General features: G+C 41.1%; 1 protein-coding gene across 7 annotated transcripts in view; it reads right to left on the bottom strand.

Annotated features, from left to right (window-relative positions):
- The window catches only part of ACACA (acetyl-CoA carboxylase alpha), a 283137-nt gene that overhangs the window by 187464 nt on the left and 81155 nt on the right, over positions 1 to 14518 (bottom strand). For all 7 annotated transcript variants that reach the window (XM_070390509.1, XM_070390510.1, XM_070390512.1 and 4 more), the window contains one exon: positions 364 to 496. In XM_070390509.1, the coding sequence (XP_070246610.1) occupies positions 364 to 496 (133 nt within the window). The remainder of the gene's footprint in view (positions 1 to 363; positions 497 to 14518) is intronic.

Below are 14518 nucleotides of genomic sequence, written 5' to 3'. Positions count from 1 at the left end.
TCAATGACACTGACCTCCCCATCATCACCCCACAAGCTAATCAATTTCTCATACCCTCTCATATCAGTGTAGCCCAACTCTAGGAAAACCTTGAAATCTTTCTAAAAGCAACTTATGGGCACTGCTTCACCTTCTTACTTAGTTATGATCAAATTATCAGTGGTAAATACATATTTCAGAAAATAGTGAAATTATCTAATCGTTTAATTTAATTACTTAATAAAGCTAGGGAGGCAGAAAGGATAATTCTGCACAGTCTCAGAAATTCAAGCCACATGCCAGTTTCAAGCAAATCTAGACTACAAATCGAGGCATTAAATCTCATGGGCTTTTGAAAAAATAATTGAGCAGGTTGTAACTTACCTTCTCAATCACTTTATTCCCACCAAAACGAGTAACAAATTCTGCTGGAGAGGCTACAGTGAAATCTCGCTGTGAGTCTATTTTCTTTCGGTCTCGACCTTGCTTGACTAGGTGCAAGCCAGACATGCTGGATCTGTAAAAATAGAGAAATCACGAAAGTCTACAGATGAGATTTCTTCACATCATCTGTCTCCCCTGGAGACCTGCTTTTCACTGCCCAGACTTGAAAGTGTACTTCCTATTGTACCCTTGTGGAAACTGCATGCTGGGAGACCACACAGTTTTTAAACAGAAGAGAGAAAAAGAAAATGATCACTGCTTGTGAAAATTTCAGGGGGGGCGTAAAAAAGTGTTCCTGAATAATAAAAGGCAATATTAAGGTTTACCAACAGACACCATCACAGAGAGAGAGGCAAAGAATAGATTAAAATGAGATGGTATGCTGCTGCTGCTGCTAAGTCGCTTCAGTCATGTCTGACTCTGTGCGACCCCATACACAGCAGCACACCAGGCTCCTCTGTCCCTGGGATTAATAATAATAATAGACTCAGAGAGACTGTTAAAACTAAAAAATAAACAGTTAGCCAGCCTGCTTCTGAACTATGATTCTGACACACAGAGGACCTGCACCTCTGTTATCTCTAGCCTCCGTCTTTCTTACTAGCTATAACTCCACATTTTTAAATGCCTACTAAACGCTTTAGTTGGGTATTCCATAGATGTTTCAAAATCAACAATTCCAAAAACAATTTATTTATGAGGCAGCATTAAAAAAAACAAAGTTCATTGATCTTATGATAACACACTTTTTTTTTAGCTTTTAAAAATCTCTGAAATTGCTATGTATCTTACAATTGATGGTGTGCTTTATTTAAGTGGCAGAATTTCTTTTTCTTGTGGTACATACAATAATGATGCCTCTAACAATTAATGGTGCTTTAAATTATATAGCAGGGGAAACAGCATAAGCCTGCGTTTAAATTCCACATCTTCACCAAACAACCTTGCTAAGCTTCACTTTTTCTTTGATAAACTATACATGGTATTGGGACTTCCCTGGTGGTCCAGTGGGTTAAGAATCTACCTGCCAACGTAGGGAATACAGGTTAGACCCCTAGTAAAGGAACGAAGATCCCACATGCTGCAAGGCAACTAAGCCTACAAGTGGCAACTACTGAGCCCGTACACTGTAGAGTCTATGCTCTGCAACAAGAGAAGCCACTGCAATGAGAAGCCAGAACAGCCCCTGCTTGCCACAACTAGAAAAAATCTGCATGCAGGAACAAAGATCCAGCTTAGTCAAAAATAAACAAGAAAGGAGTTGCAAAACATACAGACACACACACACACACACACACACACACACACACACAGTCCCTAGAGATTAGCTTTCAGTTTCTTAGGGAGAAAGAGACGGAGACGGTATAAACCTAGGATAAATAAAGAACTGTCTAAGAATAAGACAATAAGGGAAGCAAAGTGTTTATTGATAAAATTAAGGTGGTGAAGGGACTGATCATACGGTCTAATCAATAGTTTAGAGAGCAAAGGAACGTTCTGAGGGTCACTTATAACCAAAAAAGGGAAAAAAACAGAAATATATATTACTTTTAATGATGGGATCCTTCATATAGCCATAACCAGAAGTTAGGCACCATGCTAAAAACAAGATGATAAAGTGGAAAGATACAGAAGACCTCAAAATCTTTACTTCACACCTACCTTTTCTCACAAAGCTTTTATAGAATGTTGTCTTTCAAAAAGATGAAGTAAACCAAGAAAAAGGGAGACAAGGAATGCAAAAAATAGCACAGAAGAAAAGAGAAGGGAATTCTCTTAGACGACTGTTAAAACTGGAGGACGGACTGCTCCAGGAAGAACGTCCCCTTGAAAAAATGGACAGATGGCCTACTGTACTTAACCACAGAAAAACAGAATAAAACTCTGTGTGTGTATGGATGTGTGTAATAAATATATATATAAATATATGTGTGACCAAGGAAACCAGAATTGAAAGAGATGCATGTACCCCAATGTTCATCGCAGCACTGTTTACAATAGCCAAGACATGGAAGCAACCTAGATGTCCATAGGCAGACAAATGGATAAGAAAGCTGTGGTACGTATACACAATGGAGTATTACTCAGCCATTAAAAAGAATACATTTGAATCAGTTCTAATGAGGTGGATGAAACTGGAGCCTATTATACAGAGTGAAGTAAGTCAGAAAGAAAAACAGCAATACAGTATACTAACGCATATATATAGAATTTAGAAAGATGGTAACAATGACCCTATATGCGAGACAGCAAGAGACACAGATGTAAAGAACAGTCTTTTGGACTCTGTGGGAGAAGGCGAGGGTGGGATGATTTGAGAGAATAGCATTGAAACATGTATATTATCATATGTGAAACAGATCGTCAGTCACAGGGTGCTCAGGGCTGGTGCACTGGGATGACCCTGAGGGATGGGATGGGGAGGGAGGTGGGAGCAGGGTTCAGGATGGGGAACACAAGTATACCCATGGCTGATTCATGTCAATGTATGGCAAAAATCACTACAATATTGTAATTAGCCTCCAATTAAAATAAATAAATTAATAATAAAATAAAATATTAAATAAATTAATATATGTGTGTATTGCTTATATGTCTGTTTTATATATATAACAATATTATATATTTATATTTAGACAAATACAAGTCATTTTATATTTATTAAAATATATAAAACATGATAGAAAGTCATATATATAAAACAATGTATAATTTGTATATATAAAATATACCAGTTGCTTTTTACTTATTTGACTCTCAGTGGAAGATATGCTTGCTTCATCCTGCAACAGGTGGAAGAAGCCAAGTAAAAAGGAAAAAAGGATGATTATTTTAAAGACAACATTTGCCAAATTGGTGTTTTTCATTTGTTTCTATATTTGCCAGGGTTTATTCAATTTTCATTTTTCAAAATAAAAACTCTGGAATGCAAAAAGAAGTACACAAACATACACATGAGATACTAGAGAGACATTTAATGACTGCCACCAAGCAAATCATTGAGGTCTTCCATGTCGACCCGCTGCTGGAGAGGCACAGACCTGCAGGAGGTCTGAAAGAGGGGACTTCCGTGGTGGTCCACTGGTTAAGAGTGCACCTTCCAATGCACTGGAGGCAGGTCCGGTCCCTGGCTGAGGAACTAAGATGCCACATGCCGTGGAGCATCTCGGCCTGCTGCCGCAACTGCTGAGCCTGGGCCCTCCAGAGCCCCGGCGCCACAACTAGAGGGTCTGCGTGTCGAACTGCTGAAGTGGCTGCACCTACTGAACCTGCGCCACAACGAGCCCACGCTCCAGAAGAGAGAGCCCGCGAGCTGCTGCTAAGACCCAACAGGGCCAAATAAATACATTAAAAAGAGAGAGAGAGAAGTCTTAAGAAGGCCAACTAGGCCTGATTCACTTCCTCCTCAGGTTGAGTTCTAAGAGCAGGAAGCAGAAAGATTCAAGGCAGGACACCTTGGCACCCACAACAACTCCAGGCTGGCTGCCCACTCTCACACGATGCCAGGACAACAGCAGAGGGCACATTTACTGGCCCTAGAGACAGAGTCTAAAAAAGTTTTCTGCAAAACTACCTTTGACAGGATGCTACCTACTATCCAGAGTTGCTATTTTCTTTCAAAATAGATGAAAAGACTTCACTCTTCAAAGTCCAGCCAAGCCCAGTGAACACATTTGGCACAGACTGAGTGAGGTCCCTTATCCAGGGAGCAGCTCGCAAAGTCTGTGCAAGGGTGCTTGCTTTCAACATAGCTACAATGTCACACGTGGTCTCGGATATCTTTGGTTCAAATTCTGAGTGTAAAATAAAGGTTCAGAAATTCAGGAGCAAACATGAGATTTTTAATTCATTTCCTTAAGAAAAAAAAGAGTTTCCTACAGACCCACAAAAAAAATCATCAAATCAGATTGCCCATAAATTCCAGGGCTTAGCTGTCAACGCCTTTACTGCTTTTAAAAGGCATATATTGCCTAGATAGGGCCCTCTAACACTTACCTTTGAAGCATGTAATATCTCATTTCCTTACTCTCCTCCGCAGAACCCTCCATATCAAGATGGCAAAGGAATAGAGGTTTTTCTCTTCAGCTGTCGGCCTTGTAAACACAAGCTGGAGTTCGTCCTCCCGCTGCAGGTGCTTAAAACCCAGAAGGACAAAAGATACTGTGCCTTCTGCCTACTTCTTGGCCCTGCTTCAGTCAGAGTAGAGTACTCCTCATGGCCTCAAACCACAGTCTTTTTGTCTACTCTGTCCCCAATCTCCATACTTCCCCTCCTGTTGGCCCCCCATTACACTGGGCTCCCACACAGCATCAGCTGATTTCCCAAGGGGACAGAGAAGAGAGGGGGAGAAATATAGAAGCAGGTATAACTCTAAAGTAGATCTCAGCAGCTTCCGCCTTAGCTGCAGCAAAAGTGCTTTAACAACGGTCACTTTCTTCTGACAGTCACTAGAGAGGCTCCGCGGCCTCTCCAGGCTGCCAGGGGCACGTGACAGGGAAGGCTCAGGGCAAAAAGAGAAGACCAAGCTTATGAGGACAGCTATGCCCAGAAAATAATGGGGTCAGGAAATCTAGAGGGAGGAGGAAAGAACAGGTGATTTCTGAGACCCAATCACAACAAGTAAGACTGAGTTTCAGACTCCAAGACGGGGGGAGAGCAGGTCAAGAGGGAAAGCAAGCCGGTCAGAAGGACGAGACACGCCACCACTGAGGAACTTGGAATAAAGTGGGGGTCACAACTCTAATTTTAAGGCCAGAGTAGTGGTGTACACACACCTTTTTTAAAAACAACAAAAATCTAAGATCTTATTCACTAAAATTTGAGAACAAGACTGGAGCTGGCACAAACAGGATAACAGAGAGGATGTGGATAAAAGTCACAGAAACGTAAAGGGGCCCAGACAAGTATTTTAGACACAGGTCTAACCCGGCGTTTAGGCAGGGGAGAAAAACCCTGCCTAAAAGCCACGGGGACACATCTATTGTTATGCTCATTTGCCACAGAGTGATAAACCACTTAAATAAAGAAATGGTGACTGAAAGGGAAATGGTATCCTGTTTTAGCTTTTAATTAAGTAGATGCTGAAAATACTGCTCCCTTGTCATGGCAGAAAAGATCATGATTTCCTGAGCCAAGTCCTCAGGAATGGTATTAATTCACCAGAGTCACATCTAACCTGATTCAGGCACCACAGAAAAATTCCTTCTCACCGAAATGTTGAATACAAATGGTTAACTCTTATCTGATGCAACTATGCCGTGAATCTATTAACATTCCACGAAAACCCTTCAAAACAGAAGTACACAAATGATCTGGAACACAGATAAAAATCAAATAGAAGATAAATTATTAAGACAAACCTTGACGTTAGGACATTCAGGTGACCCAAGGTGAAAAGACTCAATCAGGCCACTCACTCAATATGACCATTAGTCATAATAAAAAAAAAAGAGGAAGTCCTGGATTGGTTTCTGAACTCTGCATCACTCCTTTTACACTGTGCTAACGTCTGATAAAGTCAGTAAAGTTTACTTTTTCCTTTAAAGAAGCAGATGCAGAGGAATCCTCCTATCTTGATCTCTCTTCAGGATAACAAGTCTCGAAAAACAGAGCACTGAAGCCTTTGGTTCAGAACAATTACAGTGACCACAGATGTAGAAGCAGCTTAATTTTTACACACATCTAAGGGTCTCTAGATGCAGGCACTTTCCAGAAGAGAATCACTCTCTGCCTTTGTTAAGTTCAACATTCAAAAAGCAAAGAATGGCATATAGAAAAAAAGCAGGTTATTTTGCTCTTGATTATATAAAAAAATATACTAAAGAGGCACTCTCGGGAATCAAGCTTGTGCTTCCCTTCACCAAAGGGATCTTTCTAAAACAACCAAACGCTAACAGGGCACACCCAGCTCCAAAACAAAGCTAGTGTTTCTCATCTTTTACGGATGCTGCCCACCATCTTCCTATAATGTGAGAACACAAGAAATAAAAGGCCACATTCCCACATTCGTTCCTCCAAATTCAAGGCACCCTCATTTTTAATCTAACATGAAAAGAGAGTGTCCAAAGTAGACACATACCTGGCACCAAATCCAACTAGAAGCCCACACTGACCCCAGCATTGAAACATGCCAAGCACCAAGGATGACGTAGCAGTTTATCCGGCAGACAGTGATGCATTTAGCTGGCTCCGTTGCAAGGCAGTCTGAGTTATACTGCAGCACACACTGGGAGACAGTGTTTTTACGCTGGGGCTTTCCCAAGCAAAGAAATCTTGCATCAGGGATGTACCTCTTTGGAAAATCAGTCTGCTGTTAGGGACTTCCCTCCTGCTCCAGGGGCTGAGACTCTACACTCCCAACCTGGGGGGGCGGGGGTGGGGGAGGTGCGGCTGGGTTTGATCCTTGGTCAGGGAACTAGGAAATGGCAACCCACTCCGGTATTCTCGCCTGGGAAATTCCACTGACAAAGGAGCCTGATGGACTACAGTCCAGGTGGTCACAAAGAGTCTGACACAAAAAGCACACACACACACACACACACACACACACACACACAAACACACACATACTAGGGTACTAGATCTCACACACCACAGCTAAAAATTCGCATGTTGCAACCAAAGAGCCCAGCAATGATGATGGAAGACCACACATACCACAACTAAGATGGCAAAGCCAGATAAATGAATATTGGGGAAAAAAAAAAGAAGAAGAAGAAGAGGATCAACCTTTTTATATATAAAAAGGTTTAGCTGTGGAACTTCCCTGGTGCTCTAGTGGTTAAGCATCCACCTTGCAAGGCAGAGGACTCGGGGTAAAGAATTCACCTGCCAAGCAGGAGACATAGGTTCAGTTCCTGGGTTGGAAAGATCCCCTGGAGAAGGAAATGGCAACTCACTGCAGTGTTCTTGCCTGGGAAATCCCACGGACAGAGGAGCCTGGTGGGCTACAGTCCACGGGGCTGAGAAAGAATCAGATATGACTTAAGTGACTAAACCGCAGTAGCAGCAGACTTTAATTTCTCTCAGCAATGTAACAATTTTAATGTACAAGTCTTATGCTTTTTTGTTCAATTGATTCCTAAGTATTTTATTCTTTTTGATGCCATTCTGAATAAAATTATTTAAGTTTATTTATTTTTTTTTGCTTGCTCATTGCTAGCTAGTACATAGAAATGCAACTAATTTTTGTGTATGGATCATACACCCATTTTAAAAATCCTTAACTTTATTGAGACAGAATTCACATACCATATATTTCGGCCATTTACAGTATATAATTCAATGGTTTTCCTTACAGTCACAGAGTTGCGAACCATCATCACAAGTCCATTTTGGAACATTTTCAGCACCCGCCAAAGAAACCCTGTACTCGGCAGCAGTCAATCCATATTTCCCTCAAACCACTCCCCAGTCCTAAGCAATGACTAATCTACTTTCTGTCTTTATAGATTTGCCTGTTCTGGATATATAAATGGGATGATATCATGTGTGGCTTCTCTCACTTAGCATAATGCTTTCATGTTGTAACATGTATCCATACTTCATTTCGCTTTATAGAAAACTTTCCACTTTGTGGATTTACCACATTTTGTTTATCCATTTATCAATTGATGGGTATTGGGTTGTTTCCACTCCGTAGCTATTATGAATAATGTTGCTGTGAACACTCACATACAAGTTTTTATGGGAACATATGCTTTCATTTCTTATAGGTAATTAGGAGTGAAATTATTGGATAATATGACAAATATTTAGTTTTATAAGAAATTTCCATATTATCTTCCAGACTGGCTGAAAAACAATTTACATTCATTTACATTCCCACCAACTACCCACAGAAGATCCAATTATTCCATATTCTTGCAAACATTTGGGGTTGTCACTTATTTTTATTTTAGGCACTCTGACAGTTGTTTACTAATATCTTACTGTCTTAATTTGTACTTCCCTAACAGCTAATGATTTAAAACATCTTTTCACATCTTTATTTGCCATCTGTACATCCTCTGGTGACATTTGCTTCTTATTTCTCTCTCCTTATTGAAAATATTATTTATTGATTCATTGTTGTCATACTTTTAACAAATTCTTTAAACATGTTTTCCTTTAGTTCTTTGAATACATTTATGAAAGTTGCTTTGAACACTTTGTCTGATAATCCGGCATCTAAATGCTCAGAGACAGTTTGTGTTCTTTTTTTCTAAATATGGCCTACACTTGCCCATTTCATGTCTCATGATTTTTAACATACTAAATAATTTATTGTAGCAACTCTGGATTCTGATTTCTTTCACCCATGAAGACTGCCGCTGTTACCAATGTTTGCTCACTGGTTTTTCTTTCTTGGTTTAATCATTTGCCTGAGCTAAATCTGTGAGATCTGGCTCTCTCAAAAGTTTAGTCATTACTGTCTCAGTTCATTTTCTTCTTATTGTGCATGTTTTTATGTTTGAGCCTCCTTTCTAAGGGGTTACTTCTCTACTTGTAAAACTTAATCAGGCAGTAATTAGGCAGTGGTTATACGCAAACGCCTGAAGCCAGTAAGGCTTTTGCTTTCCGTCCATGTGTCCATGTATGCAGTAGAGTAGCACATTCAAAGTTCAGGACATTTTCTGGTTATGTCCTGGCTTCCGCTTTCTGATGAGCCTTATCACGCATACTCTGTGCAGGCATGCAGCCTCAACCAGCAATATGCTTACCCCAACCACAACACACCTCAAGCTAGGAGAGCCGGCGGCCCCCCTCTCTCGTCTGCTGCAGGGATCGTCACTGGGAGCAGGGTACCATCTACTGCTCAAAAGGAATATGCTCCCTTCAACTGCAGTAACAGCAACACCCATCCTCAGGGCACGCCCACAGCAGCACAACCTCCATGCCAACCAAGCTGAGGGCAAGGAATAGGAATACTCCTGGCAAGAACACCACAGATGCCTACTGTTCTTGTGGAATTTCAGCAGCTTTTCAAACATAAACTTTTCTCAGACTGTTGTATGCCTTAAGGTTGATTTGAAGGCTAAAGTGGTTTTGTCGAGCTTTATAGCTGCTTTTTCTCACACGCTAGTAAAGTAATGCTCAAAATTCTCCAAGCCAGGCTTCAGCAATATGTGAACCATGAACTTCCTGATGTTCAAGCTGGTTTTAGAAAAGGCAGAGGAACCAGAGATCAAATTGCCAACATCCCCTGGATCATGGAAAAAGCAAGAGAGTTCCAGAAAAACATCTATTTCTGCTTTATTGACTATGCCAAAGCCTTTGACTGTGTGGATCACAATAAACGGTGGAAAATTCTTCAAGAGATGGGAATACCAGACCACCTGATCTGCCTTTTGAGAAATTTGTATGCAGGTCAGGAAGCAACAGTTAGAACTGGACATGGAACAACAGACTGGTTCCAAGTAGGAAAATGAGTTCATCAAGGCTGTATATTGTCACCCTGTTTATTTAACTTATATTCCGAGTACATCATGAGAAATGCTGGACTGGAAGAAACACAGGCTGGAATCAAGATTGCCGGGAGAAATATCAATAACCTCAGATACGAGGCTTCCAAGGAGTAAGCACCTTTTAATTTCATGGCTGCAGTCACCATCTGTAGTGATTTTGGAGCCCAGAAAAATAAAGTCTGACACTGTTTCCCCATCTATTTCCCATGAAGTGGTGGGGGGTTTTCCTGTAGTCATGTATGGATGTGAGAGTTGGACTGTGAAGAAGGCTGAGTGCCGAAGAATTGATGCTTTTGAACTGTGGTGTTGGAGAAGACTCTTGAGAGTCCCTTGGACTGCAAGGAGATCCAACCAGTCCATTCTGAAGGAGATCAGCCCTGGAATTTCCTTGGAAGGAATGATGCTAAAGCTGAAACTCCAGGACTTTGGCCACCTCATGCGAAGAATTGACTCATTGGAAAAGACTCTGATGCTGGGAGGGATTGGGGGCAAGAGGAGAAGGGGACGACAGAGGATGAGATGTCTGGATGGCATCACTGACTCGATGGATGTGAGTCTGAGTGAACTCCAGGAATTGGTGATGGACAGGGAGGCCTGGCGTGCTGCGATTCATGGGGTCGCAAAGAGTCGGACACAACTGAGCAACTGATCTGATCTGATCTGATCGCTGCTTTTTGGTGTTAAGGATTTGTTCATCTCCTCATTTGGTTACAGCTGGAAGTCCTGCTTGTTTTATTTACTTTTGAAATGTAACGTCATAGAATAAAGTGCAAAAGTCTTAATAATACATTTAGTTAATTTTACATACGTATACACACATAACCAACCACTCCATCAGGGTATAGATCATTTCCAGAGCCTCAGAAGGATCCAGTGTGCTTTCTTCCCAGTCAACATCTTCCCCAGTGTAAACACTATTCTGAACTCTATCACCATCAATCAATTTTGCCTCCTTCTGAACTTCATATGTATACTGTCCTACTGTATGGATTTGATCAATATTATGTTCATGAAATTCATCCACGATGTGGCATAGCAGTACTTTGGTTTCACTGTGTGTACAGTACATTGAGTGACTATTGCATGATTTATTTATTTATTCAACTGATGGACATTCGTGTTATTTATGAATTTTGATTATACTTGGACTTGGTTTCTGGTGGACAAATGCATTCATTTCTTTTGGACAAACAGCCAGGAATGGCTTTGCTTATTGATAGAGTATATGTGTGTTTACTACCCCAAAGTGGTTGTGCCAACTTTTATCTCCATCAGCTATGTATGAGACTTTCACATACATACACATATCTCACACCCTTGCTAACACTTGACATTGTCAGTCTTTTAATTTGGGCCTTTTGGGATGGCAGTTAATTCACTGTGATTTCTAATTTGCAAATCCCAGATAACCGATAATATTAAACACCTTTTCATAAGCTTATTTGCCAGCCGGGTATCTTCTTTTCTGAAGTTCAAGTCTTTTCCCTATATTTCTATTGGGTTGAAATGTCTTCAAAAGACATTGAAACTTTTTTTTCTTACTGATTTATAGGTTTCTGGCAGTGAGATTAATTAATATTCTTCTTTCAGCAACAGAGAACAATTAGCCAAAAAAACATCAAGAATACAGAAGAATAATGCAATTGAAAAACTCAACTTAACTGACATGTATAGAAACTGGAAGGCCAAATGACCATAAGAGAATATCAAAATAGGAGAAAGAACAAGAATTTACAGCCCAGGCAGCATTTGAGAAGAACCTTGAAACTTCAAGTCTCCAAAGTATGAAAGGAATTTCAACTGTCAGGGGAAGAGCATTACAACAAGAAAACCGGAGAGAGGGTTGGAGCAGGAGAAGGAAAGAGAGGGAGAGGGGAGAGTAGTGGGAAGGGAAGTGGGAGGACACCAGTGGGAGAGCAGGCAGGCGAGCAGATCCTATGACGCCCTTGAGTAACTACTGTCTTTTCTTCCGTGCCATCAACTTCATAAGAGTTGCCCTGTTGAAATTCCTGCTCTTTCACCATTTGTTACTGCTTAATCTCTTGCCATCTACTAAAGCTGTTCATCTCAAGCTCTCCAACTCACTCCCTGGTGCTTTCTCTCCAGCTTCCATCACCATCCACCACTTCATGCTATGTCTTCTACCTTTGAATTACCTTCCCCGTGGTTCTCCTTCTACCTCACTAATCATTTCCTTGTCCCCTTTTTCCTCCTCCTCTCATCAAAAAGTAGACAGTACCTTAAGATACATTTCCCTTCTACCTATCTCCTCTTCCTCATAATGATCTAATCTACTTGCACAACTTTAATTTCAATGCAACAAACATTTATTAAGCATATACTATACCCCCGGCAGTGCTCTAAACTCTGAGAAAGCAGTTCTCAGTTCAGGTTTCAGATCAGACTCACCCGGAGAGTAGCAGAAGACCAGAGACTGTAACTTAATTAGTCTGGGACAGGACTCAGGAATTCCTATTTCTTTAAAGCTCTGCAGGTGATTCTATTACACAGCAAACCTCAATACTGTGTTCCATCTTACCCGTCTTAGTGTGACGTACACCATCCTTAATGATCTGACCTCTATCTTACTAACCTCTTCTTCCATTGTACTAACCACCCTGACCCCTTAGACTACGCAATGTCTTATCACTGCCTGAACATGCTAGATGTTTTCACAATCTGGTACCTTTACACACGTTGTCAACCCCACTATCTCTACCCTTCCTCCTACACACAAACCTACCTGTTAGCTTGTCTGTTTTATGTTCATCCTTCAAAACCTAGTTCAAACATCTCTGAGACATAACAGATCTCATTAAGCCCACCATAATAATGATTATAGCTGTCGTATTACAAATAACATTAGAACCCCGGCACAATGTGTGGTTAGAGACTCATATGTAACAGGGACCCAGTGAATAGTGCTGTGAGATGATCAGTTTACATCAGAAAACCCGCAATGCCCGTGTGGCACTTCCACTGAAGGGGGAAAGAGACTGAAGAAAAGCTAAAATACTACTGCCATAAGAAATAAGAACAAGAGCGATGGCAGCAACAATGGAAAGAAGGGGATGGATTCAAGAATTATTAGGGGCTGTTTGACGGAAAACAACAAAATTCTGTAAAGCAATTATCCTTCATTAAACAATACATAAATTAAAAAAAATTATTAGGGGATAGTATGAAAAAGAATATGTAATTAGGAGTGAGGGATACTTGGAAGACCAGGGAAGTGGCTATGCCATTAATTAAGACAGACCTAGGGAGAGGATCAGAGAAGGCAATGGCACCCCACTCCAGTACTCTTGCCTGGCAAGTCCCATGGACGGAGGAACCTGGTAGGCTGCAGTCCATGCAGTCACTGGGAGTCAGACATGACTGAGCGACTTCGCTTTCACTTTTCACTTTCATGCATTGGAGAAGGCAATGGTAACCCACTCCAGTGTTCTTGCCTGGAGAATCCCAGGGACAGGGGAGCCTGGTGGGCTGCCGTCTCTGGAGCCACACAGAGTCGGACACGACTGAAGTGACTTAGCAGGGAGAGGATGTGGTATAAGAAGAACAGGGGTTTACGGCAGGCATGGGGGAAAAATGGAGGGCAGGGCTATTTAGGGAGTTTGGGACCAACATGTACACACTGCGATGTTTAAAATGGATAACCAACAAGGACCTGCTATTGGTAGGGCACAGGGGACTCTGCTCAATGCTACGTGGAAGCCTGGAAGGAAGGGGAATTTAGGGGAGGGAGGGTTCATGTATATTATGGCTGAGTCCCTTTGTTGTTCACCCGAAACTATCACATTGTTAAACAGCTATACTTCAATATAAAATAAAAAGTTACTGAAAAAAAAAAAGAAGAAGAGGGCTGAAGCCAGAAAGCCTTGCAGAAGACCACCAATTAAGGAGCATGTGGGAAAAGAAAGCCTTCTGAAGCACCTAAGAGATCCTAATGTTATAATGTATTCTGATAATTTGCTACCTTCTTTTTCAACAAGTCACTAATCACTGTCTCCAAAAAAAGAGAGGGTAACAAGATAGACTAAGAAATTTAAGGAATACAATATACAATGTAGGGTCACAGGGGCTTCCCAAGTAGTGCTAGTGGTAAAGAACCCGTCTATCAATGCAGAGGCTGGGTCAAGAAGACCCCCTCCTGGAGGAGGGCATGGCAACCCACTCTAATATTCTTGCCTGAAGAATCCATGGACAGAGGAGCCTGGCGGGCTACAGTCCACAGGGTCACAAAAAAGTCAGACACAACTGAAGTGACTTAGTGCATGCACACACACACACATGCATGGTCCTAGACTGGGTACCAGTTTGGATGAACCAGGATTTTGGAGTCAACTGAAGAAACTTTAATATGACATACATATTAGATGAGATGAAAATATATTGAAATACAAAAAAATGGAAACTTTTGACAAAAACAGCAGTGAGAAATGCAATATGCCTATGTGCACAGATAAGGATTCAGAAGACTATACAACAGGGTATGAGCAGGAGTTATCTCTGGGTGATGGATAAACAAGGCTTTATTTTTGGTTTCTTGTATTTTGTTTTTAATTTTTCTTATTGCTTCTTTGATAAAGCATTCTTTAAAAATAGTTTTTTCTAGGACTTCCCTGGCTGTCCAGGGGTTAAGAATC

The sequence above is a fragment of the Bos mutus genome, chromosome 19 (assembly GCF_027580195.1).
Source record: "Bos mutus isolate GX-2022 chromosome 19, NWIPB_WYAK_1.1, whole genome shotgun sequence".
NCBI lineage: Eukaryota > Metazoa > Chordata > Mammalia > Artiodactyla > Bovidae > Bos > Bos mutus.
Note: the sequence above shows the minus strand (reverse complement) of the source record. Positions and strands in the feature narration are given on the sequence as shown.